General features: G+C 38.0%; 1 protein-coding gene across 2 annotated transcripts in view; it reads right to left on the reverse strand.

Moving 5' to 3' along the window:
* The window catches only part of ARHGEF6 (Rac/Cdc42 guanine nucleotide exchange factor 6), an 87823-nt gene extending 62517 nt beyond the window's left edge, over positions 1-25306 (reverse strand). Inside the window, exons 1-4 of one of the 2 annotated variants that reach the window (XM_063083078.1) lie at positions 25222-25306; positions 22743-22867; positions 21242-21443; positions 11169-11239 (exon numbers count right to left, since the gene is read on the reverse strand). In XM_063083078.1, the coding sequence (XP_062939148.1) occupies positions 11169-11239; positions 21242-21440 (270 nt within the window). In that variant the 5' untranslated portion in view covers positions 21441-21443; positions 22743-22867; positions 25222-25306. Of the gene's footprint in view, positions 1-11168; positions 11240-21241; positions 21444-22742; positions 22868-25221 lie in introns of those variants that run through there. The other variant, XM_063083077.1, reaches the window with a different exon arrangement.
* Between the last annotated feature and the right edge of the window lie 1267 nt (positions 25307-26573).

The following is a 26573-nucleotide window of genomic DNA, read 5'->3' on the forward strand; positions in this document are numbered from 1 at the left end:
AATTAGAAAAACCACAGATAATATTTTCATCATAAAATATGATTTTTAAAACAATTAAACATTACTTTCATTCCATGATTGATATAATTCAACCTCCCTCTCCCCATTGAAATAGCTTTATTACTTCAACTTCCTCCAAAATGCTATTTTGTGGGGGCTCTTTTAAATAAAATTGCCAAGATTTTTTTCAAGAAAGGTGCCAACTATCCTACTCCAATGGGTTTATTCGCTAGGCGTGGCAATGCACTTTCTAGGGGTGCCAGCTCTGCTATAACCACTGGCATGGGACAGACCAAAGTCCTGCTGCCTTGGACTGAGCTCTGGAAAGCTAAATGGAAATGTACATTAAACTCATTCTATTGCAAGTTTTGAGGGTGGCAGAATGCCAACTTACAAAACTAAAAATGACAAAGGTGGTTAATAAGTCTTTTTCATCAAACTATGCCCCCTCCCCAATCCAAATGGCAATATATTAAATAGAACTGCCCTTGCTGTGGTTTGATTAGCAGAGATGCTTACTGGGGTGCATGCTTGGGATTCTTTCCCAGATTCACTTGGACTTTTATTGCTTTCCTCAATCTCAAAAGACCAACTGATGAACTTCTGAGACGGTCTTTATTTTTCAGGCCACACGGCATCTAATGTAAAAGGATAAGAAGGGAAGCAGACAGAGAAGGCTATGTGTTCCCAAACAGAAGGCCTCAGTGGTGAGTCAGAAGGCAAGGAGTTTGGCAAGCTAACCAACTTCAGAGCAGCACAATTTGACAGAGATGAAATCCACTCAAATAGTCTATGTCCAGACACAGCCTTTGCCTCCCTGACTCTGCATCTTTTTGTTCAACTAACCTTTGCCAGAATTCAGAATAAAACAGATGCTGAGACACCATAGAAAAAAAGGTGGAGGTCTTTTGCACCTGCATCCTGGGCTATTGATTTCCCAGTAAAATGCATTTCCAACATTTCCTGGAAAAGCTTTAGAGTAAGTTCATTTTTATAATTATGTTTTCCAAAGGGAAAGAGCCATACAAGTATGAAGAAATTATTTTAAGTGGCTAAAATATATAAATAATGGCTGAACTGAGAGGTATGTCCAATGATAAAAGAAGACTATAATGGCCTCAGGAAACTTTAAATCAAAGCAAAAAATATCATATTATAGGAATTCAGAGATAATTATGGTGCCTGTAAAATGAGTTAATGTTGGTAAAGTCCTTTGAGACAGAAAAAGGCAATTATATTGCTGTATTTATGTCATATTTGACTTATATGCCAGTAAAACTGCCTATGTTCAAGTGCAGTGATTGATTTTGCACTGCCATGTCTTTTGCTTTCACAAAACCAAGCAGCACTATCTCCCATTACTGTCAGATAGACTCACTAGCTCCATAAAATCTTGTCATTTCCTCTACCTCCAGCCCTCAGATGGAAGAGGTGTATGGAGGGGTAAGACAGGAAGAGTAAAAAGTAATAGGGTAATAGGTAAAAAGGAATAGGGGATAAGGAGATGAGAATCAATGGACAGAGGTGTAAGGTAGTTTAGGCTGGTGGAATAAAAATAGCAGGTGAGCGCTAAAAAGGTAGAGAAGATTCTGGGTGGGAGCAAGTGGGTAGATAGATGAGTGAGAGAAAAAATGAGGGTGAGCAGAGGTGGGAGGATGGAGCAAGGGTTACAGGCAGCTTTCCGGGATTTTTGTGATTTAACAGGTCACAGCCTTCCTCCCATCTTTCCTAGTTCATGTAGGTGCTGTAAGACATGCCCTTTAGGCATCTAGTGTAAGTTACATAAGGTAGAAGAAAGTTAAAATAAAATAAATAAAACTGGTGATAGAGTTTGGATGTGTTGTCCCCGCCAAACCTCATGTGGAAATCTGATCCCCACTGTGGCACTGTTGGGAACTGTTTGAGTGGGCGGATCCCTCATGAATGGATTAATGCTCTCCCTGGGGGAGGGGGGCCTGAGTGAGATCTCACTCTATTAGTTCCCGTGAGGGCTGATTGTTTAAAAGACCCTGGCACCTCCCCTCTCTTTTTCTTGCTTCCTCTCACCATGTGATCTGCTTGTACCCGCCAGTTGCCTGCTGCTTTCCGCCACGAGTAGAAGCAGCCTGAGACCTGTGCCAGGTGCAGCTGTCCCAGAATCATAAGCCAAATAAACCTCTGTTCTTTATAAATTACCCAGTCTCAGGTGTTCTGTTGCAGCAACACACAACGAACTAAAATAACTGGTCTTTACTGATTATAGTTTCCTATTTGGATGCAGGGAAATAAACATCTCTCACTCTGCAGACAGAAGCTCATTCCCAGAGTTGAATGTTAGGATTACTGTGAGTCTGGCCTATTTGTGACAGCACAAGGGACAGCTTTACTACAGTGTGTTGCAGTAGCTGTAGTGAGGTCTTTAATTTAATGGAATTCTTTAATTCCATCTTCCAAGAGACATTTTTTTTTTTTTTTAGAACTCTTTACCATGAAATTTTCAAACATAAACATAGGTGAGAAAAGAATATAACCCGGCTGTAGTATTGTTATAGCAGCCCTAAGTGACTAAAACAGAGAAAATGGCTGGTTGACAGGAAGAAAAAAAAATTTTTTTACCTTTTGAATTTTAAACCATGACAAAAGACAAAACATCAAGGAAAAAGAAAGAGAAGGGTGAAAAGGAGGAAACAATCACATATATCACCTTTTGCAGAGGGGCTGAAACCAGGCTGAAATTTTTGATTTCCAAAACTCAATCTTTTGGTGTACGATTGCCAAGCAAGGATGAGAGGCCAGCACTGAGAAACCTACAAAAACATGGAAGAGCTCCGGGAATCGAATGTCTTTCACACCATGTCTAGACTCACAAAACCAATCTTCACATCTGTAACTACACAATAAAGAGTATAGAAATCATATTTTGTTTTGGAAGGCCCACATCCAACAACACTTGAGAGCCTGAAGTCCAAGCCAGTTGTGGCGATCCTAGGGTGTTTATTCCATATACAAATACTTTATTAAAAAAAAAAAAAAAAAGGAAGAGAATGAGTCTTCTCTCTTGAATATTATGCCTAATAATCACATATAAAATACTTTTACCAAAGTCCTACACAATGCAGAAGAGTTACAGATGGCATGAAAAGGTAAAGGGTTATCTGTGTACTTCTTGCTTAGTTTTTCTTCCCAAATTTTCTGTTTTATAAAAAATTATAAAGAATGAATAGAAATGAATGCCTTCTTTCAACAAGTGTTATAAATTTTCATAGTCTCAAATGATATTTGTTTTTGCAGCATGATGTTATGTTCTTTCACTCTTACTTTATGTACACTGGTTATGTATGAGTTTCCAACCAAAAGTTTTCAGCTCTAAAAATGATCATAGTGTTTTATAAAATAAGAAAGCAGAAAGAAGTTCCCCAGATTAGCCTTTTATGTTGCCTCTGATAATTTAACAGATCCTTGGAGTTTCTGCTCATTTAGGTGTACGGATGAAGGTGTATCCAATCTAACCATGTAGTTGATAGTTGCCTTTAAAACAAGCTTTTATTAGAAGTAGAATGATGGAAGAGAGGGCTAGGTTCATTTTCTAAAATTAGATATTGAGGTACTGTTACATTGTTATTGAGGTAAACACCTTAAAAATAATCTAGAGTACCATTCTGTGCTGAATTTAGGATTTAATATGTTGTTCATATTACCATAATGTAGTATTGCTATCCCCAGTGATATTTACTCAAAGCAAAATTATAATAGGATTGTACTTAAATTAAAAGCATCTTTATCTTTGATTACAGAGATATTTAGCACATGGCTATACATCATTCCCCCCCGCCATATTGTCTTGGGCATCTTCTATTTATATATTAGGAAAGTTATTTCCTTATGTTTAAAATGGTGACATTTGCCTGGAATGTACCAGCAGAAGACGCAGATTTATTTATTTTTTTTATTTACTGAAAAATAAAGGCATTTTAGTTTACAAATGGACTGTTTTTTCCCCCAGGAAAACTAATATTCATGATTATGAGATAACCATGGTCTCTTCAAAAAGGCATAATAAAATGTAGGAACTAGACATTAAATTAGACATTAGCTATTTCAAAACTGTTTTTGTTATTTGCAAATTAATTAAAACAGTAACCATGCCCTGTGGAGGAGAGAATAACAGATGTAGTATGACTAGATGGAGATTTGAAGTAGTACATCACTTCTCTGGATTCTTTTCTAACTTCAAGCTTGTATTTACCCATATAAATAGTGCTTACGATGGGTCAAGTTATGCAAAAAACCTCACTTTTGAGAACCACAATGATTTACAAGATGAAAATTAAATTTACTCAAAGAATCATGTAAAAAAAATCAAAAGCAAGAGGTGGTTTTAATGGAAAGATTTTTTTTAAAAGATTTTTAAAACATGTTCTAGTAGAAAAAACTGTCAAGTGCAGTCAGGAGACCAGAGGTCACATGCTGATTTGTTCCTACCAATCTGTTTTTCTCTCCATTTTCTTTATCAGCAGAGGCTGATGTGCCAGGGAGCTGATAAAGCTTAAGCTTCGGGCCCCCTGCCAAGGCCCTGGGAGGGTCCTAGCACTGTGCTTACATGGTCATACGCTTAGGTAACACCAAGGTGCAGGGCCAGAGGTGTTCTAGAGTGCCTGGCACTGGAAGTTAAGTGGGTATTAGAGGAGAAAAAAGCTTGAAATGTATGAAGCCAGAAAGTAGTCTATAGAAAATGTCAAATACAGATGCTTCTTGACTTATGATGGGGTTATGTCCCAATAAACCCAATGTAGGCTGAAAATACTGTAAGCCGAAAATATACTTAAGACGCCTAACCTACCAAACATCATAGCTTAGCCTAGCCTACCTTAAACATGCTCAGAACACTTACATTAACCTACAGTTGGGCAAAATCATCTACCACAAAGTTATTTTATAATAAAGTGTTGAGTATCTGAAAAACAAAATGATTGTATGGGTACTCAAAGTACAGTTTGTAGTGAATGCATATGATGTTGGGGACTGTCTATAATCAGATATAAAAAATTGTTAACAAAGGATTCAGGTCTCATCAATACCTAACACAAACCTGCAGCAGTACTACAAACAGCTAGTGTACCTGAGTGTTAAGATATATTTCTTTATTTTGCATTCTGTCACTTAAAAAATATTTTGATCAATCATGCCAGAGGAAGGACTAAATTATTTCCCTATTCTCTATGTACAAAAAGAAGAGATATTACAAAATTATCATACTATGAAGGGACAATCAAAGAATATGTAGCCAAAAAAGTAGAAAAAAGTAATATATAGATATATCAAGCAGTCAATAAAAGTAGAATGTTATTTTTCTGGATTTTGTGATATTTGTGCTATTTGTCAAATTGTAAAACTTGTAATTTGTGATTTCTTTTATCATTCTAAATAAATATTCACATATGTAGTAAAGAGAGGAAAATAATATAATGACCCTCTGTGTATGTATTACCCACATTCACCAATTTTTAAAAAAAATTTTAACAATTACTTGTACATATTTGTGGGGTACAGTGTGTTGTTACAATACGTGCATATACTGCACAATGATTCACTTAGTATAGATAGCATAGTTTTGTACCTATTGGTCCACCCTTTCTCCTCCCCCACCTCCCTCCTCTCCTGGCCTCTGGTAACCATTATTCTACTCTCTACCTCTTTTTTTTTTTTTTAGATCCCCCATACGAGTGAGACCATGTAGTATTTGTGTTTCTGTGCCTGACTTACTTCACTTAACAGGATGGTTGCCAGGTCCATCCATCTTGCTGCAAATGATAAGAGCTTATTTCTTTTTACAGCTAAGTAGTATTCCATTGCGTATATATATACCACAGTTTTTTTTTTTTTATCCATTCATCCATCGATGGGCATTTATGTTGATTCCATCTCTTGACTACTGTGAATAGTGCTGTGATGGACATGAGAGCACAGGTGTCTTTCTGATGTATTGATTTCATTTCCTTTGGGTACATACCCAGTAGTAGGATAGCTGGATCATAAGGTAGATCTATTTTTATTTCTTTGAGGAACCTCCATTCTGTTTTCTACAATGGCTGTGCCAATTTAAGTTCCCATCAACAATGTAGGAGGGTCCCCTTTTCTCAGCATCCTCGTCAGCATTTGTTATTTTCTGTCTTGTTGGTAACAGCCATTCTAACAGGGGTAAGAAGATATAGCATTGTGGTTTTAATTTGTATTTCCCTGATGATTAGTGATTTTGAGCATGTTTTCATGTGCTCATTGGCCATTTATATGTCTTCTGAGAAATGTTTGTCCAGGTCATTTGCCCATTTTTTAATTAGGTTATTTGGGGTTTTTTGCTGTTGAGTTGTTTGAGTTCTTCATATATTCTGGATATTACCCCTTGCCTGGTGTGTAGTTTGCAAACACTTTCTCCCATTCTGTAGATTGTTTCTTTGCTTTGTTGATAGTGCCCTGTGCTGTACAGAAGCTTTTTAGTTTGATGTGATCCCATTTGTTTAATTTTGCTTTAGCTGTCTGTGCCTTTGTAGTCTCCCTCGAAAAAGCACTGCCCACTCCCATTTTGTGTAGCATTTCCTCTGTGTTTTCTTCTAGTAGTTCCATAGTTTCAGGTCTTAAATTTAGGTCTTTAATCTGTTTTGATTAGGCTGTCGTGTATGGTGAGAGATAGGGGTCTAGTTTCAATTTTCTGCTGGTGGATATCTAGTCTTCCCAGCACTATTTGTTAAAGAGGCTGTCCTGTCCCCACTGCATATTTTGACACCTTTGTCAACAATTAGTTGACTGTAAGTGCATGGGTTTATTGTGGGACTCTCTATTCTATTCCACTGGTCAATTTGTCTGTTTTTATGCCAGTACCATGCTATTTTGGTTACTATAGCTTTTAAATACATTTTGAAGTCAGGAAGCATGATGCCTCCAACTTTGTTCTTTTTGTTCAAGATTGCTTTAGCTATATGGGGTCTTTTGTAGTTCCATACAAATTTTAAGATCATTTTTTCTTTTTCTGTGAAGAACATCATTAGTATTTTGATAGGGGTTGCATTGAATGTATGGATTGCTTTGGACATTTTCATGATGTTCATTCTTCTAATCCATGAATATGAGATATCTTTCCATTTATTATGTCCTCTTTAATTTTTTTCAGCAATGTTTTATAGTTTTCATTGTAGAAGTCTTTCATCTCCTTGGTTAAATTTACTGCTAGGTATGTCACTTTTTAGTAGCTATAGTGAATGAGATTTCCTTCTTGATTTCTTCTTCAGCTATGTTGTTATTGGCATATAGGAAGGATATTGATTTTTGTGTGTTGATTTTGTATCCTGCCACTATACTGAATTCATTTCCAAGGGACATTTTGATGGAAGATAGACTAATTACAGGCACCCACAGTTTTACCTGGGGAAATTTGCTCATACAACTCCCCCTGCCTAAATTCCCTTTCATCTCTTCTCTGTTTATCTAAGTTCTGACCTTCTCCAGGACATGACTTCAATCCTACCTCCTCCATTCAACCTTTGCCTTTATTGGTTCTCAAATTTTAGTTGAAGTGAGCATCCAAACCACCTGTGTGTTGAGGGGAAGAGGTTGTGGAAGGGGTGGGGGGAGTTGTTCAAAATGCTGTTTCCTGGGATCTATGACCAGAAATTCTGATGTAGCAAGTCAGGTATGGGGCCTGGATGTCTGTAATTCTAACAAGCTCCCCAGGTGCTTCTGATGCAAAGGATCTCCCAACCGCATTTTGAGACACCCATCTTACAACACTTTACAACTTTACATCATTCTCTGCCATGTGGCTTACACTATCATGTCTGTCCTGCCTTCCCAATGAGACCATCGGTGCCAAGACCTAAGTGCTGCACACAAATTAGGCCTGATAACTAAGCTGCATAGATTCCTTTTTCTGTTCTTTACTGTTTAATCCTCTGCCAGGATTAAACATCAAGTAACAGTGGACAGAGAAAGCCAATGAGCAGAAGAAGATTATTAGAAAAATAATCAATAGGAAAATGAAATGCTTTTCTTCAATGGCGAGAGAAGTTTAACACATGGCAACAAAGGCAATGGCAATGAAGGAACCAAGGTCAGGGGCAATGAAAGTTTCCTCTGGGCTGCCATGTCCCTAAAGGATACTAAGCTCTCATTCAAAACAATAGGCCAGGAGTGGCCAAGCCTCAGTTACGCATATTATATATGCCTTGTGGCAGGTGTGAGTCTAAGCTGGATGCCCAAGGTACTTTGGTCACACTAGAGAACTTAACATTTCACAATTGACATGACACTAGTATTGCATTAAGGCCTAAATGGGGCTGAAATCGGCAGACAATCCCTTGGAAACTCGAAAAAGGGGAGAGAATGTCTGCAGGCTTGCAAATTCCAGAAGGTCTCTATTCTGCCCAAGTTTACATGATGTGATGGTTAATTTTATGGGTCAACTTGAATGGATCACAGTGTACCCAGATATTTAGCTAAACATTACTTCTGGGTGTGTCTGTGGGGGTATTTCCAAATGAGAATAGCATTTTTATTGGTAAACTGAATAAAACAGATTGCCTCCCTAATGGGGGTGGGTTTCATGTAATCCATTAAGGGCCTGAATGAAACAAAAAGGTAGAGGGAAGAAGAATTTGTTCTCTCTGCCTGATTACTTGAGCTGGAACATCAGTCTTCTCCTGCCCTCAGAATGAAACATACACCAGTGGCTCTCTGGTTCTCAGGCCTTCAGATTTGAACTGAATTACACCCCTGGCTTTCCTGGGTAGCATAAGAACAGACCTGGTCAGAGACAAGTATTGTTGGGGTTTGGGGATAGAAAAATTTCCATAAAGGAGAAATAATGAAGAATATACAGTTCCTGTTTTAATTTTTAAAAAATATACACACACATCCCCATAGACACACGTATGTATCAACAGGTTATATATATATACACACATATATGATGGTACTTCAAGAAGTTCATTGAAAGATTGTATTATCTTTTAATTCTATTTTCCCACAAACTTTTGAAGCACGCTTGCATGCCTACCTCAAACAAAGTTTGGCCAATATTCGCCAACATGTTAATAGTACTTATTTTTAAGTAGTGGAATTACAAGTGATATTTATTTTCATATTTATATATTTTTTTCTATATTGTCTGATTGTTTAAAAACAATTATTTACATAATTAGTTATATAATCATTAAAATGTTCTTTTTTTAAGTGGAGTAAAAATCAGTCACTAGTATTCTTATAGTTCTAGCAACAGGGAATGTCTACAATTAATGACTCTTAATTGGGAAGAAAGGTTAATATAAAATCAGATGGAGACACCTTCATGTGGGTGAACTTGATTTTCCAGGTCTCCAAATCCTGTGGGTGGGATAGAAATTTTTTGATTTGTATCAGGTATTTAACACAGATTAGAAGGACAATCAGAACACTCAGAACATATTTTGAATCAATTGATGCTAAAAATTTGCCTAAATATTTAAAGCCAAAGAAATGTGGATTTAAAAACAACAACAAGCCAAAATCTCTTTACATCCATGACTAGTTACAACAATATTCCCAACTGGTCTCTACTCAGTAATTCAGCAATATTCACACAGAAGTTCTACAGATCCTTCATAAGCCATCACGAGCTCCCCAAGACCTTCTCTTTTCTTTATTAAGTGTAAGGGTTGAGAAAATATCTACCAATTTTTTAAAAAACATATATATCTTTAGGCCCAAAAATTCAACTTCTAGGAATCCACCCTACAGACTTTTACATACTTTGGCAAAGTCACATGTACAAGTATAAAATGTTTACTGCAGAATTGTTTAAAAATAGCAAGGAACCAGGAAAAACAATGCACATGTCTTCCAGTGAGAGGTGGATTATACAAACTGCAGTACAGTCAGTTTGTACATAATATGTATGGGATTTATATAAAGCCCCCAAATCACACAGGTTACTCTGCCTTGGATAATCCTAACAACATTTTAATTGGTAGAATCAGCAGAGGTGCAATGGTAGAAGCTATGGTAACAAGTTCATCCATCATTCAACTGAAAACTTTCTTCAAAAATTAAATCATTAGGAGTCACCTGGAAACTAAAATAATTGGTCAGGAAAGAAGGGAAAAGGGAGCTTAGTTCTGCCAAGTAATATTTTAACCTCAGGAATGTGAGAGGAAAAATATTGACAAAATGGTCCTCTATGATTATTGTTCATATTACCTATGAGCTTCCTCCTTGATTTTTCATATCACCTATGCTCATGTCAATATTATGGAGCAAATTCATTGAAGAGTGAAATTTAATTTTTTGTAACCAAATGACATTCATATTCCTATATAAAAATACTTAAAAACTCTTTATCCATGCGCAAAATGAAATGAGCATGCAGTACAAACACACATAGGACACTGGGTTAAAACTGAGGCTGTATTCAGCACAGGTGGGGGGAGATGACAAGGCTATCAGACAGGGAAACTTAGAGGTAATGATGACCTGACCTTTTCATTAGTGACGGGCCAAGTCTGGAAAGGAGACATGAAGGAAAGCAGAGAGTAGATTAAAGAGAATTATGCAATTTCTTTTTCAAACAGGAACTTATTTTGAGTATTGCACATGCCCTATTTATAGCTAATACATTTTGACATATCTGTGTTCAAGTCAGAGCCATTTCATTCCTCCCTCTGTGCCAAAGGGCAGTCTTCCTTTTGGGCTCTCCTCAAGGACAAGGTTGATAATATTGAGAATATAATATTGGATTAATTATAACAGGATATAATAATGGATTAATTGATCCTAAAGTAAAATCACAGAATGCGATCACTTAAAACTTACCACATTACAGGAACTTGGGAATTCACCTTCTAAATACTCGTATCTGGTAAGGCTATGTCTAACTGCAGGATTTCAACAATGCCTACATATTAACCAGTTTCTCTTTCACTGCTGTTTAATAGGCCTTGCTCTGAATCTTTGTGCCACCCTTAACTTTTCAGTACAGTGGATGTAAAACTTTTAGATGTCTATAAGAAGCCTACAAGTGGAAAAGCTCCATTGTAAAGCAAATGGCATTGGATCCTCACAGTGCAACTTTATTCAGTCTTTCCTTTTGTGTCACCTCAACACATCAGTGGTTTGACATGTGAAACGATTCCATAAAAATTTTTGTTCATTATTTGAACACTCACCACAGTATAATAATTCTTGGTAAGTGGAGCACTTTCAAATCCTTTGACAGCCTTGGGGGAGAGAGGTCTCTCTGTGAAAAAGACATTTAAATTATGTTACTATCATACGAGTCTACGATGAACATTTTATAACATAGGTCAACTAACATACAATAAAAATTCCGAGTGGAAGGATCAATGGAAATGTTCCTAAACAAGTGAAACTACAACTTTACTAAACTACAGATGGTCAAAGTTAGATCTTCTTGTCCAGGCTCCTCAATTTCCAAAGAAGGAATAAGCCAAGGAGTTAAGGCAAAACAGATGAGCAAAACCAGCACTAACCAAAAGTATATTTGTAACTTGCAACTTACTATACAAGTATAATATAATATAAATAATAGCTATCGTGCCTTTTTTGGGACTGTCTACTGTGCCAACAACAAAATCATCAGAATCTTCAATTCACTGAAAACTAGCAGAAAATTCTTCTCTCTTTTATGTATCATTTAATATTATTACATTGTATTGTATACTACTGCCTTTCTTTTACAAGGTAAGCTTACCTATTAAAATTATGACTAAGGAACATCCTAGGATACTCCTTCTTTAAAAAACACTTGATAAAAATATGAGACAGTCAGGATAAATGTTTATCAGTGTCACTACATAGCATCTTTCCTATTCACATTTTCTCCTTAGCATCATTTTGTTTTATATTTCAAGTTTATCTTGCCATATTGTATGCTGCTTTAAACCCTTTCTGAAATATGGTAGAGTATAAATAACCAAATAATAGTATATCATCGGATCATGATTTTTCTTTTTAAAATATCATTTGTAAGTGCTGGATGGTTAGCTCAGTTGGTTCGCACATGGTGTTGACAAGGTCCAGGGCTCGATCCCTGTTACCAGGCACCAAGAAAAAATATTTTAAAGTTATAAATTTATTACAGTTCTACGTACAAAAATTCAAAATATAGATAAGAAAATAAAAACCAATGATTATCCCATAACCCAGAGCTGACCATCATCCTGAGTACCATTTGAAGTGTGCCTTCCCATTCTTTTTTGTTTGTGTTTGTAAACACACACACACATTTCAACCTTCTTTACCCACAGTTTTGTAACTCCTATTACAACATTATTTTGTGAATATCTTTCCATTTAACCTTGATTTTAAATTATTATTGTATTAAATATATATCTAATATTTATTTGGCACTTAGTAGCTTTTAAGACATTTTATTTGATCTTTACAGGAACCGTGACAGGCAGAGATGATCTCCGCATTTTACAGAGGAGACCACTGAGGTTCAGGGAGGTGAAGTCAGTTGCCTAAGGCATGCAGCTAGGAAATGGAAGAGCCAAGACTGAAGCCCAGGTGTGTCTTGACAAGAGCCTGTGCTCCTAACCAATATGATGCCCAGAGATAAAGCTACTGAAGGTCTTGGGCAAGCACTTGGGCAGAGGTTCTCACTGGAGTTCAGAGGAGTCATCAGTTTGATCTGGGTGGCCTTGCTGGGCAGAGGGTACTTGATCTGGCCCTGAAGGGTGGCTAGAATTCAAACAAGCAGAGAAGATAGCAAGGGGATTTCTAGGCAGAGAGCATTTCAGAAGCACAACTTTAGAAATGGCAATGCTAGGGGAGCATTAATCAGCTACAATGTATATCGACAAAATAAAATTAAAAAAAAAAAAAAAAAGAAATGGCAATGCTAAAGGTAGTTCTGTTCCTGTGACAGTGAATTGTCCAGGTAGGCCGGACTGGGCAGTAGAAATGAGACAAAAAGGCAGCAATGACGGCCAATTCTGTCACTCCCCAGGGATCACAAATAGGGTATGGCCAGTTCCTGGAAGCTTTAAGCTACTTCAAGATCCACCTGGATCCACTGGAGGCTTCATAAGGCTTTACGGGGCAAGCCTGACACAACAGAGTCACCCTGTCTAACCTGACATTATAAGTGGCAGAGCCAGGACCTGAACCTGAGTATCGTATCACCAAGCCTGGTGTTCTTAGACATTTTCAAAATTGACAGTTACGAAGTTCTTTCAGTTTTTTATTAGGCAAGTTTTCTACAATGTAGCTGTAATGGTTCTCATTAGAACTCACAGTTTTGTGCAATTATGATGCAAACCATCTTGATAAAAATGAAACTTTCTAGAGATACCACGAAGATATGGTCACCTTTCGAAAGCAAGGCCGAAAAGAAGGGTAAACAGTAATGCAATGCCTGCCAAGACGCAGAAGAGGAAAGGAAAGGGCACAGGAATGGGTAATTGCAATTGAAACAAAATGTGAACTATGTAAAGTAGGACAGAGGAAAAACACAAATTCAAAAGAAAGAAGTGGCTGCCTTGGAGATTCTTGTATAGCCCGACATGATGCAGAAAGAGCTGGTGCTAAGAGAGAAAGAAGGAAGGAAAGAAAGACCACAGTGGTGCGTTGCAGAGGCAGAGAGCCCACCTAGGGATATAAAGTGAAGTGGGGGAAAGGCAGATAGGAAGAGAGGTCAGAGATAATTGGGTGCGGGACACAGGTATAATCACAATTTGTGGAAACAGGCATGTTGCCAGTATGGATCTGGCCATCACATCTTGCGCACGAGTGGTGACAATCAGCTTTGTACTCCATGAATATTCATAACCAATTAAAAAAAAGAACTGGTGCTTCGAAAAGATCAATAAAATTGTAAAACCTCTAGCAAGACCAAGACAAAAGAGAGAGAAGACACAAATTACCAATATCAGGAATAAAACGGGATATCACTTCAGACCCAGGAGATATTAAAAGGATAATAAGGAACTTTATACATATCAATTAGACAATCAGATATAAAACAAACCTCAGGAAAAAAAAATGAATTCTAGTGATCTTGAAAACCAAACTCATAAATAAAATAAAATAAAATAATAAAATAAAACAAACCTCAGAATACGAAAACTACCACAACACACCCAACATGAAATAGATCATTTTAAAAGCCTTATAATGTATCAAAACATCAGATTGTGCCCCATAAGTGTATATAATTACAATGTGTCAATTCAAATTTTAAAAATTAATAAATAAATTTTAAAAGCCTTATAACTATTAAAAAAATTCAATTTGTCAATATAAAACTCTGGAAAAATAAATCTCCAAGCCCATATGGTTTCACTGGAGAATTCTATCAAATGTTTAAGGAAGAATCAATACCAATTTTACACAATCTATAGAAAACAAAAGAGGAGAGACCACTTCCCAATTCACTTTATAAGATCCTTATTACACTAACACCAAAACCATAAAAAAGTACAAAAAAAGAAAACTGCAGACCAATAACCGTCATGAATATATATGCAAAAAATGAAAAATAAAAACCCTTAACAAAATATAACAAATAGAATTCAGCAATATTTTTAAAGAATTGTATACCATGGGATTCATCCCAGGGATGCATGGTTGGTTAAGTATTCAAAACTCAATGTAACCCACAATCTTAACAGTCTAAATAGAAAAATCACATGATAATATTAACTGATGCAGAAAAAGCACTTGACAAAATTCAACACCCATTCAAGGAAAGAAAAAAAACAAAAACAAAAAGAAGAAAAAAAAAAAAAAAAAAAAAAAAAACTCCCCGGAAAAAATTAAGGTTAAAGAGGAACTTCTTTAACTGATAAAATGTATCTACAAAACCCCAACAGCTAGCATCTTACATAACAGTGAAAGACTGAATCCTGAGTGCTTCCCCCTGAGGGGATCAGGAACAAGGCAAGGATGTATGCTCTCAGCACTCTTAATTCAGCACAGTGCTGGAAGTTCTAGCTCTCCCTGCAGGCTTGGTCTAGGATTGGAGATCAACACAAAGAACAGAAGGAAGACAGATTTGGAAGGACAAACTTGGAAAGTCTAAAAAAAAAAAAAAAGTAAGCCCTTGCAAACAACTTGGCCCTGTGAAAAAATTCAAGAGGGGGATGCAAAGAGAAAAACAACAGCACCACGACCTCAGTGACAGTTTCTTGCTTCTTGTTCCTCTTTTGCCCCCCACCTCCACCCCTGCCACTGCTTACCCCCACCATGTGAAGTTCTCTCTGAAACTCACACTCAGCCACATGCTGAGAAGAAAGAAACATGTGGAGGTTCAGGGGAGACAAATTCAGTCCCTGGGGGTAGTTTAAAGTGACCTAACCAGAACTAACATGAAAACATAAACCTTTTAGGAGGTGCTTCTAAAGCACTGAAAAGATGGGTCAATTGGATTCAATTCAATCAGTGAAAAAAAAAAAAAGAAAGAAAGAAAAAACAGTCAATATAATGAAGAATTTTAATGGGCTTTTAGCATAATATAACTCAAACAGCAACAGTGTCACCCAGACGCAGGCATAAGAAACCCTCTAAATCCTGATATAAAGACCCCTTTCCAATTAACTTTTGATTCTTTCCCTTCCTTTGCTGTTGTACAGATTCCTATTGCCTGTTGGTGGTGACAGCACAAAAAGAAATCTAGTAACAGTTTCTCTGGACATGCAACTACACCCAGGGGATTAAAACAGGAAGTTTAAATATAAAACTCAATCCTAGCTTTGGTTTATAATAAGCAGGAAGAGGGATTTCTTAATCTGCCTTAATACACATTTAATTAACCATGTACCTAATCCTCTTAATTGATATCTATATTTTCTACTAATAAGAAGTTTTAGAAGAAGGATTTAATGACCCCTTAACACAATCAGTTGGAGAAAACAAAATTTGCTTAAAATATCTGCTCCAATAATACTTGCGTCAACATTTTCTTGGCATGGAAATTTTTGCCAGGAAAATTTTAATACAAAGTTCTAACAAAACCCTTAGTCATTCTAGGTAACAGAGCAAAAATAAAAATAAAAAGAGATATTCTTTACTACGTTATCAATGTATGGGCAGAAATTACTTTGAAGTATAAATAACATGTTAATTTACAGGTTACCACTGATTTTAAAAAGAGGACTGTATAAATGCCTAATATTCTTGTGTATAATGTATCTGACTCAAATGAAATAAAGGAGCAAAGGCTCTTAATACACCTTCTGTAGCTTATATAGTAACTAAGTTATCAATATCATGTATTTTTCATCAAGTGAGATTTTAAAATATATATATATATTTGCTCAAAATATATTTTTGTGCTCTCTCTCTCTATATATACATATATATATATATATATATATATATATTTTTTTTTTTTTTTTGCTCAAAATTTTTCTCATGTAATAAGAAATCCAGAGGTAGACAGGCAGAACTGGTAACAATGGCTTCATGATGTCACCAATGCCCAGGTTCTGTCATCCTTGGTGAGAAGTTTTCATTTTCTTATTTTTTTATTTTATCATTACACAATGTAAACATTTTTGTGGCCCTTTACCAATTTAGTGAGAGGTTTTTATCATCACAGTCACAAAAACCTACTCTATCTTCAGCCTCAAGCTCCTGTTAAAAGGCGATGTGTGTGTGTGTTTAAACTCAAATATTCTATTTCTTAACTTTCTATAGAATTAGGTGGGTGGTTCTTTATGATGTACATCCTCTGAAATCAGCCTCCTCTCAAAGAGCGGAAACAAGCTGTCCCCAGGGCTTTGGCCATAATTATCTCTAGATAAGAGCCACAGTGGAATCCAAAACTTAAAATGCCACTCCCCAAGGGCAAATTTACCAGAACACAAAGTGCCCTCAGTCAATGACAAATTCAAGGGAGGAAAACTATGCACAGCACTCCCATGGCACAGCAATCTGCAGGGTGAGGGTTGTATGGCTCTGGGCTTGCTTTGTTTTGATGTTAAGACATTACAAAAGGATGTGTAGTATCAGGCTGAATGGTTCCCCCAGGCTGCATGTATGAATTTGTCAGATTTTGACTATTTGAGTTATGCAGTTAACCCAGTAGTAAGCAGATGAAGATCACTGATGTTCTTCAGTTCCATGCCTGATTAACTTCATAAGCGACCCAAGAGGTTGTATAGCAGTGGGGTTTAAAACTAAATTGAAGGTTTTGTTTCTATGGCATATGCATTTCATCTACGAATCTTTTTTTTTTTTTTTTTTCAAATTCCTTAAAGACAAATCTTTCCTAAGCCTACACATCAGTATGGAGTTCATGGAGAGAAATAAAAAATTGACAGGTATTTTCTAGACCAAACACAAAACATCACAGCATTGAATTTATGTCTGTTGGCAACATCCTAGATAGGTTTTGACTTACTATTTTGTGGAGGCAGCAAGAGTTGGGGTGAAAAAGAATTCAGGTCAACAAAGATTTATCGAGCACCTACTTTCCCAACAAGACATTTTTATTACACCAGTCACCCACTGTGCCCCCAGCTCACTCTGCTCATTCCTACCACAGAACCTTCATGGTTTTTGTTTTCCATGACCAATCACTGTGACTGAGATTATCCTACCCTCTCTTCTGGGCCTAAGTACAGCTCACCTGTCTTTCAGTGTTCAGCCCGAGTCCTCAGCCACAATGCACTCTCTGCCTCTGAACACTGATGATCTGCTATGTATTTTACACTTCATCATTCACCACCTTGTACTGTTACTTTGTGCTTCATCTCCAGTTCTTATCTCTCTCCCATGCTCCATGTCCATACTGCCACCTGCTTACTGGAAATCTTCAGAACTGTCACTTGCTCACCTCCACTCAACAAGTCCAAAACAATCCACCATCTTCAGTACCAACCACCCCCTGTCACAAATGCATACGTGCAACCTCCTTCTCCTCTCTCTTCTCTGTTAATGAAGCGTATCAAAAATTTCCTATGTCTAACCACTGTGTTAGGCACTATGGAGACAGAAAGGTATACAAAGATAAACAAGCCCCTCTTGACCTCCCTGTCAAAATGAGTAAGGTGTCCCTCTTCTCCCCACCACTCTCCATAGCACTCTGTATTTAGCTCTATCACTAAACTTATCATACTATATTCTAGTGATGTCTTCCCCCACTAGACTGTGAGAATCATGAGGACAAGTCCTGTGTCTTATGCTTCTCTGCCTCACCAGCATCCAGGACAGAGACTGATATCTAATCATGGGAAATAAACCTTTGCTGGCTGGCTAGGTGGATGACAGTGCACGCCCTTAAGGAGCTCACCATCGAGCTGGACCCCCAGACTTGGGGTTATCCTCACCTCTTCACTTATCCTCATATGTAATTATCAGCAAGTTTTAAAATTATATTTCAACAGTATGTGCTACATCCATCCACTTCTCTTCCTGCTCAGTATCACCAGAGTAGTCCACACCACTATCCAGATTGCTGGATCTCAGCAGTAGCCTCCCCTGGTTTACTGACATCCTCGTTGTTTATCCCTACCAGTTCTCTGCAATCTATCCCCCACACTACCTCTACAAAGATCTTCCTAAACCACATGCTATTCTCTGCTTAAAATTTGATGTTGACACCCCTCTTAATGTAGCTGCAGCTCAAAGCTCCAGCCCTTCTCTTTACATGCCTGATTCTCAACCCAAATTATCCCACCAATTGCTCCATGCATTCCTACTTCCATGCTTTAAACTAACTCCCTCTAACCTTCTTCTACCAGTCAGAAGTTTCTTCCATTTTTCAAGGCCCAATTCAAGTGCTTTCTTCTCCCTAAGTCATGGTTAATCAAATCATTATTCTACTGCTACAATAGCATCTTACTTAGACCTTTGTCTGTGTTACTCTGTCCCATCCTGTCACAGTTAGTTGTGTACACACCTCTCTTGACTACTAGATGGTAAGGTCCTAGGGGCAGAGTCCATGAGGCACAGATTGTTACAGACCCCCTGAGTGCCTAAGAGGTACTCAACGAACAAGCTGAACAGAATTTAATTACCTATCTCACAACATTCATCCATTTTTACAAATATTCATTGAGCATAAACAAAACAGAAAAAAAAATTCTGCCCTTGTGGTGCTTACATTCTAATGGTAAGATACAGATAATAAAGGAAATAGAAAGTAAATGTATAGTATGTTAGGTGGAGTGAAATGATAAACAAAAAATAAAGAAATAAATAAAGAAGGGAAAGGGGATAGAGATAGTGGGAATAAGGTTCAATTTTTTCCTGGGTGGCCGGGGAAGGACCTACTGTGAAGCTGACAAGTGAGCAGTTCTGAAAGAGGTGAAGGAACCAGCTGTGTTGAAATCTGAGGAGAATGTTCCAGACAGAGGGACAGCAAGTGAGGCAGAAGCCTGCCTGGGACATGAAGCCAAAAGGCCAGTGTGGCTGACGTGACATGAATGAAGGGGAGAGAGGTCAGAGAGGAGGCCAGAGATGCTAGCCATGGCCCAAGTTACATGTTGAAAGAATCACTCTGGCTACTGAGTTTAGATTAGGTTATAGAAGTGACAAGGACAGAAGCAGGGACACCAATTAGAAAGCTACTGCAGTAAGCTAACTGAGAGATGCTGTTCCATTTACTTCTACTTCTAGGCCTTCCCTGACTATGAGGCTCCCTGGACCAAGCAGCCCAGACCTATCCTTGACAGTTGGACTAGATGCTTTTAGGGGTTACCTAAGTACTCAAATCAGAGTTGGAGCTTGCCATATGAGTCCTAAGCTGAGTCCTAAACCAAAGAGATTATAGGAGAAACTTGAAGAGAAGGGCCGGAAGACCAGGACAAACAGCCTGGGGCAGCCGATAGGGAGTGGCCAGACTGCTACAAGGCATCGCCTTATAAGAAGGTACATCAAAGTAAGAACTGTGCTGTGGGGTCCATATCCCATGTCTCTCAACAGTGCTTGGAATTCCCAGACAAGGCAACAAAACCTGTTCCTTTTAGTTTTGCAGATGAAGACACTGAATCACGAAACAACATTAGAGTGAGTCTGGAAAATTGTTTAGGGATCCTGATACCCAGATTATACCAATTGAAAGACATAGCAAGGGGTAAAAATCGCCTGTGAAAAGGAAATTCCAGGCAAGGCCTGTGAAAATACTTCAGAGCTCCACAGAAACTTCTCAAATCCCAGTCATTAAAACTGCTAAGAAATCTACATATAAATATATGATTATAAATCCATTAGTAAACACATTCCATTAAGGAGATGCCTCCTCCCCTGCTGGCTTAACCCAACACAGAACACAGAAAAGTGTGTGAACTAAATTTTATCTTAAATGCTTTAGGGAAACGTTCCTAACCGTGGTTATCTTGGGAAGGGGGTGAAGGGAAGAGGAACTTTTATTATCTGCGTTAAATATTTCTGTCATGTTTTATTTTATTTACAGTGAGCCCATAATTTAATTAAGAACTTAATAGTATCCACTTTGAGGCATTCAAAAAGCAATGAAGACATCTACAAAAGAAATAATGCACTGAAGAGCCGAACACTCAAAGGAGCCCTTGAGTAAATATTTTTGAAAAATGAAGAGATGTAATAATGTGAATAACTGAACTCTGTTTTATCTGTATTGCAGGTTTGGGATTTTTTTTTTTTTTTTTTTTTCTAATACAAGCGGAGCCTACCTTCGTAAATAATTAAGGGCGATCAAAAAACTCTAAGAAAAACTACTGAAGAGCAATTAGATTTTTATTGTCCGGATATGATTACAAAAAAGGGTAAGCAACTGGTGGTACACAATGAGTTAAGGGCGATCTGTTTAGAATCAAAGCAGCCAGACAGCTTCCGGCAGCCCTGTGATAGTTCTCTCTCACACACATCTCTGAGGCATTTCATCTTAGGTCCGCTTAAAGGGCTTAGGGCTAAAAAAAGAAAGTTAGCACATGGCCTCTCTTATTATTGTATTCTGCCATGGTGATTCTTACAGTAGCTGGAAAGACTATGTACTATATTACACGGGCTAGAATTAGTAGACATAAAAGGGCATAGCTAAGGTGGAACACTTGTCTGAGCTTTGAATTCCTTTGCTTTTTTAGCTTTTTGATGCCTCAATGTAATCTAAATACAACTTTGTTTCAAAATATCTAATCACAGATTTTTCCCAGTTCTGTTCTAGTCTTATTTTGACATATACATACAAGTATAAACAGTTTCTGTTAACCAATTAAAACTACAAGATTTTCAGTAAGAATGCCAAGAAAGTACAAGAGTCACATTCAAAAAGGCTTTTAAAAGCTTCACTTACCACTGGATTTAATTTCTCGAACATAATTACTAGGGAACCAGCCTGTTCTCCCATTTAATGTGCCTTCCCACCAGCCTCCTTCTTCAACTCGAGTGACATAAATAATGTCCCCTTTACAAACTGACAATTCATCTTCATTAGTCTGCTTAAAGTTGAATCTTGCCTTTACTATCAACTGGTGACTTCCATTTTCCGTCATCTCCTAGAGAAACAAAAGCCGCACCAGATTAAGGGCTCATCTAAATGAGGCAGCGGTAGAAATTATGTGGATTTCGGCAAATAAAGTGGTATGACCAAGGATAAAACTCAAGGTCGATCTCAGTTCTGAGGTTTTAGGAATCCATGAATGGGCCTCAGGGGAGGATTAATAAGCCCCTCGAAACTATATTCAAACTTTTGCACTTGTGAGAATGTGCATTTTGGAGGGGATCATAGCTCTGGTTTCCCTCTCCCCCCACCAATTATCTAATCATACCCATTTAACTGAGCCAGGTAACAAAGTAGAGTGATAAACTATTTCACTCTGCCTCTACCAAACATAGTCCACATAATTACATGACCAAGTTACTAAGAATTATTAATTTGACTACAACTTAGTCATACGCAAAGATCAAATACCCCATAGTTACCTAAATCAGGAGTTCTTTAACCTGCCATGCATGGATTAGGCTTAACTTTTTGAGGGTTACAGACTCTTTTGAGAGTCTAATAAGTACAACCAACAGATCTTTGTCTAAATTAGTTCATAAACATGGGCTTTTACATACAATTTGAGAGAGTCCAAGGGGTGGGGAGCCATAGTGTTCATCAGCATCTCAAAGAGATCTGTGACTTCAAAAAAGTTAAGAACCACCCATTTAAGTGCTTTGGAAGTAATAGGTCATGATAGCTTGCAGTGAGTGGGTGTCTTTTGATAGGGAATAAAGGTTTCACCCAAAGAGCAGAAGATAGGGGGTTTCTTCCCAAATAAAAACTCCCAATAAGACCAAATGCAAAGACAACTGGGAGATCCCAATATAGAAGTTCACCACAGGCTGATGATATTTAAAATTGGGTTTTACTCAATAGGAATGCAAAGAGAAAAATAAAGATGATGTTAATAATGAGGATAGCAATTAATATTTATTGATTGCCTACTATGTGCCAGGCACTATTTAGTTCTACTAATAAACAGAGGGGTAGGAAAAATAACAGCACACTGCCATCAGGAAGGAGTCATCATGACTTACATTTGCATAGCATTCTCAGTTAACTGACTTGCCCGATTCTAGTAAGGTACAGAGCTGGGGCTTCAACCCCAGTTTTCTGACTCTTGGCCCCACATGCCTCTGATTTGTTCCACTGGGCGAGCCTGAACTGCTGCTCAGTTTATAATTAGTTTTCTCGGTGATGCCCAAAACAAACAGGATGGCTATCTTAGCACATATAGAGATGCAATTGGGTTATTGATCTCATTTATGGATTTTTAGAACAGGCAGGGGGAATTGGGAAGTATACTTACCACTGCCTTTGACTGCCTTTGCAGCCCTGGAGCTATGGTAGAAACTGCTCCCTGTGGGTTTGTCTGAGAACTATTAGCAGCACTAAGAGAAGAGGAACGTCCACATGGTCTTTCTGACAGCTGATCTGTGAAAAGAGGAAAAGGCATGGTAAAGGAACCACTCACGTCAGAAAAACATCTACGACATAATATTTCATGGGACATTATCAAAGGCATCCTGGCTGTAATTCCAACTGTTATCATTACGAACATGCCAAGCGTATTTCATCCCTCCCTCCCTTTTTGGTGGCCAACTTTTTCTTAACCTTACTGGCCATCGCTCTCCAGTAAAATGAAAAACAGCGACAGAACCACATTTTCTCTTAACCCATTTCCCTACAACTCTTCTCTCCTGAACCAGTTGCAACAGTATGCCCTGTTATCTAAAGGCAGAACTATATTGGGTACCAAACAGCTGTTTGTGGCTCTTATTACTTTGAAATATTTCAAATTTCTCTCTTTGTTTTTTGGCTCATAACTCAGTGGTTCTTTTCTTACTCACATGTAACAATATATGTGGCACATACAATGTAAAATCTCCCTGATGGGTGGGGGGTGGAGGGACCTGGAGAGTGAGAACAAGAGAGAGCATGTGTCTGGAAAAGATGCAATCTTGATACTAGAATAATTTTTTACAATAAATCAAACTCAGGAGTCTTCTCTTCCTTGAAACCTTGTGAAATTTGATCAGGCCAGAGCTGAGCTTGATGTTTTCAGTATGCTGAGAGTGTAGTAAAGAGAGGAGCTGGCTTCTTGACAAATTCAAATGCGGGTTCTTTTCCTCTCCACTTATTTTTAAAAGATATAAACTGCAAAAGTCTAAAGCCCAAACATTCCCTAGACGACAAGCTCAGTATCCAAGTAATTTCCTTGATGCTGTGGGTTTTAACTTTCACCTCCTTGTATTTTTATAAATATCTGTGACAAGGGAAGAGACTGTAAAACTTGCTAGGAGAGTTTGGCAAAGGAACGTATAATTTGCGTGGCATAATGTTAGAATTATACGATCTTCCCTGCCCAGAATTGGATAGTTGTCATGTGTGTTAAATATAGTTACTTGAATTAGCTGTACTTTCTGCTATACGCCTTGCAATAGCTCAAAAGCATTTTTTTCCAAATAGCAAAAGAACAACTTGGGGCAAGTATTTTTACATGTATCGCTATTATATGCAGCTCTTTTTCTAAAACTATAATTACTTGATAGCTTCCTAGAGGCTCCATCCTATTTGGCACTTGATTATATTGTCTGCTCTTGTTCTCTAATTGTTTCACGTGGGTAAGTTGAGTCTCCCTAAATAGACGGTGATTTTCTCAAGGGCAGGGACCATACTGTCCACTTCCTTTGTAGCACTGGGCAGTGCTGGGCACAAAGCCTGTTGACCCTCTAACAGTTTGAGCAGCAAAAACCATGGTTGGACATAAGGGATCTGGAGTCAATCAGATGTGGGTTTGAATCCCAGCTCAGCCACTTACTTTCTAGTTAGGCAACTGGGGCCCTGACTTTCCCTATCTGTAATACTCGTATGAACCTAATAATAATAGTAGCTACCCCAGGATTGTTTCAAAGACTGAACGAGACCAACTATGGCTTTTCGGACAGCTGAGACCCAGGGTAAGGGTTCAAAGCCTTTTGACTATGATTACTAGTACCCAGCTGTAGGTAAGTTACTGTATCTCAGAAGGAGTGAAGTTAACACTCTGTTTATCATTGTTTTCTTCGCATTTACTAGGATTTATATTTAATACCCCCAGGGTGGCGGGTGTTAAACATTTATTTTTTATTTATTTATTTTTTTTTATAAAAGATGACCGGTAAGGGGATCTTAACCCTTGACTTGGTGTTGTCAGCACCACGCTCTCCCAAGTGAGCGAACCGACCATCCCTATATAGGATCCAAACCCAGTGCCTTGGTGTTCTCAGCACCGCACTCTCCCGAGTGAGCCACGGGCCGGCCCAAGGTGTTAAACATTTAAATAAAAGATATCCCTTTCACTCACTATGAACCTGAGGTTTCTTTTTCAGTGCAAAGTTACTGAGGGGTTCTTTTACATGGACAAAGACATACGGAAAACTATGAGAAAAATATCTCTAGTGGGGAAGAGGAAGTGATGGCTTGTATTTTGTAAACTTAATAAAAAAGGGAACGAGTTTTTTCCGTTTTGTTTTTGGTCTTGTTATACTCAGGTCAAGAGCTTTGAATGAAATAGTTTCTTGGTTCTTATGATTATACTAAGGGCATTAGAATAACATCTGTGATAGTTACATTTAAATCCTAAGCCATGAAAAATTAAAGCACTTAATGCTCATTGGTGTTTATTGGGGGGAGGGGGGAAATTTGCACCAATCGAACAATCCTGGCCATAGTCTGCTTCAAGAGTAATCAGAAACACATGGATGCAAAAACTCACCCAGAACTCATAAATCACAAGTCCTGCTTACCTTCTGTTGCTTTGCTGACAGCTAAAAGTGTACTCAGAACCTTGGCGAAATTGACCCCTGAATAAAGGTCATCAGGATCAAATACCTAAGAGAAAGGAAAATTGAAACTGTAAGACACTGTAAGTATTCAACTCAACAAACAAAACTATCAAAAGGCCACTTCCTCCAGCTCTCAGGAGATAAAATGTAAAAGCCAAAACGCAAACCTCTGTTTACCTTTGAGAGAAATGAGAGCAGCAGCTGAGCCATCTAATGACATGTGGCGGGCCATCAGTGAGTCAGAGCGAAGCAGTAATGGGAAATAAGAGCCAAGCTGAGAAGGGAGTGCCCACCGGGAAGTGCACAGCACACATGCAGACCCACTCTCCAGACCCGAACATATCAATACTCTCAGCCCAGTTACAGGAAGCTCACATGCATGGATTACAGTTAATGCCCATCACCCACAGAATGTCCTCAACGGTCCACAAATAGGAGGCAGAGCCTTCTTAACATGTTTTCCTCTTTACAGTTTATTTACGGTACTCGGTAGGGGCACTATCAGAACTGCCTTGCTCTGCTCCCCTTCCTCCCTGCTGCCACCACTGGACCCCAGCTGCTTGGGATGCCAGCTCCATGTTGCCCAAACTTTCTGCCCGGGTCTGCCTCTTGCTCCCAGCCTCACTGCCTGGTTTCTGCTGCTTGACCTTGCCCCTTCCAGCTCATCTTCTTGGCTTTGAACCTTTGCCTGCCTAAGCCTATGGGTTCTTCCTGGCCTTAGGTGACTGTTCCAGATATGACCTTTGGGCTTCCTGATACTACTACGCAAGTCTCAGCAGCAAAACGTTAAATAAATACATTTCATTTTCAACTATCGTTCTGATATGCTACTATCCCTAGTGAAGATACCAATCAGTTGTTGTTGTTTTAAATGCCATAAAGTTGTGAATTTTAAAATGTATTTAATGTACTAAAATGTATTGAGACTTCTAGTCTCATATATGAGAATACTAGAGGTATTCTCAAGCACGGAAACAATCTATTAATTTGCCAGTAAACAATGGAGATACGAGGGTACTTCAAAAAGTTCTTTGAAAAAAAGAGAATTAAAAGATAATACGAATCTTTCCATGAACTTTTCGAAGTACCCTCATATACATATCTATAGGTAACCACATGTCTACCTTCTGGATGGAAATGCCTCTTCTAAAAACGTTTCATTCCAAGATGTCTAGAAGTCTCTTGAAGAAAACAGATTGCATCATTATTTCCCAAATGTGGTGATGGGAATAAAATGTACCTTTTCATATGGGATGTGATTGGTGATGGGCCTAAGATTTTGAAGGGTCTGTCTTCCCATTAGGTAGTGCCAT

Source organism: Cynocephalus volans, chromosome X, assembly GCF_027409185.1.
Source record: "Cynocephalus volans isolate mCynVol1 chromosome X, mCynVol1.pri, whole genome shotgun sequence".
In the NCBI taxonomy this organism is placed as follows: domain Eukaryota; kingdom Metazoa; phylum Chordata; class Mammalia; order Dermoptera; family Cynocephalidae; genus Cynocephalus; species Cynocephalus volans.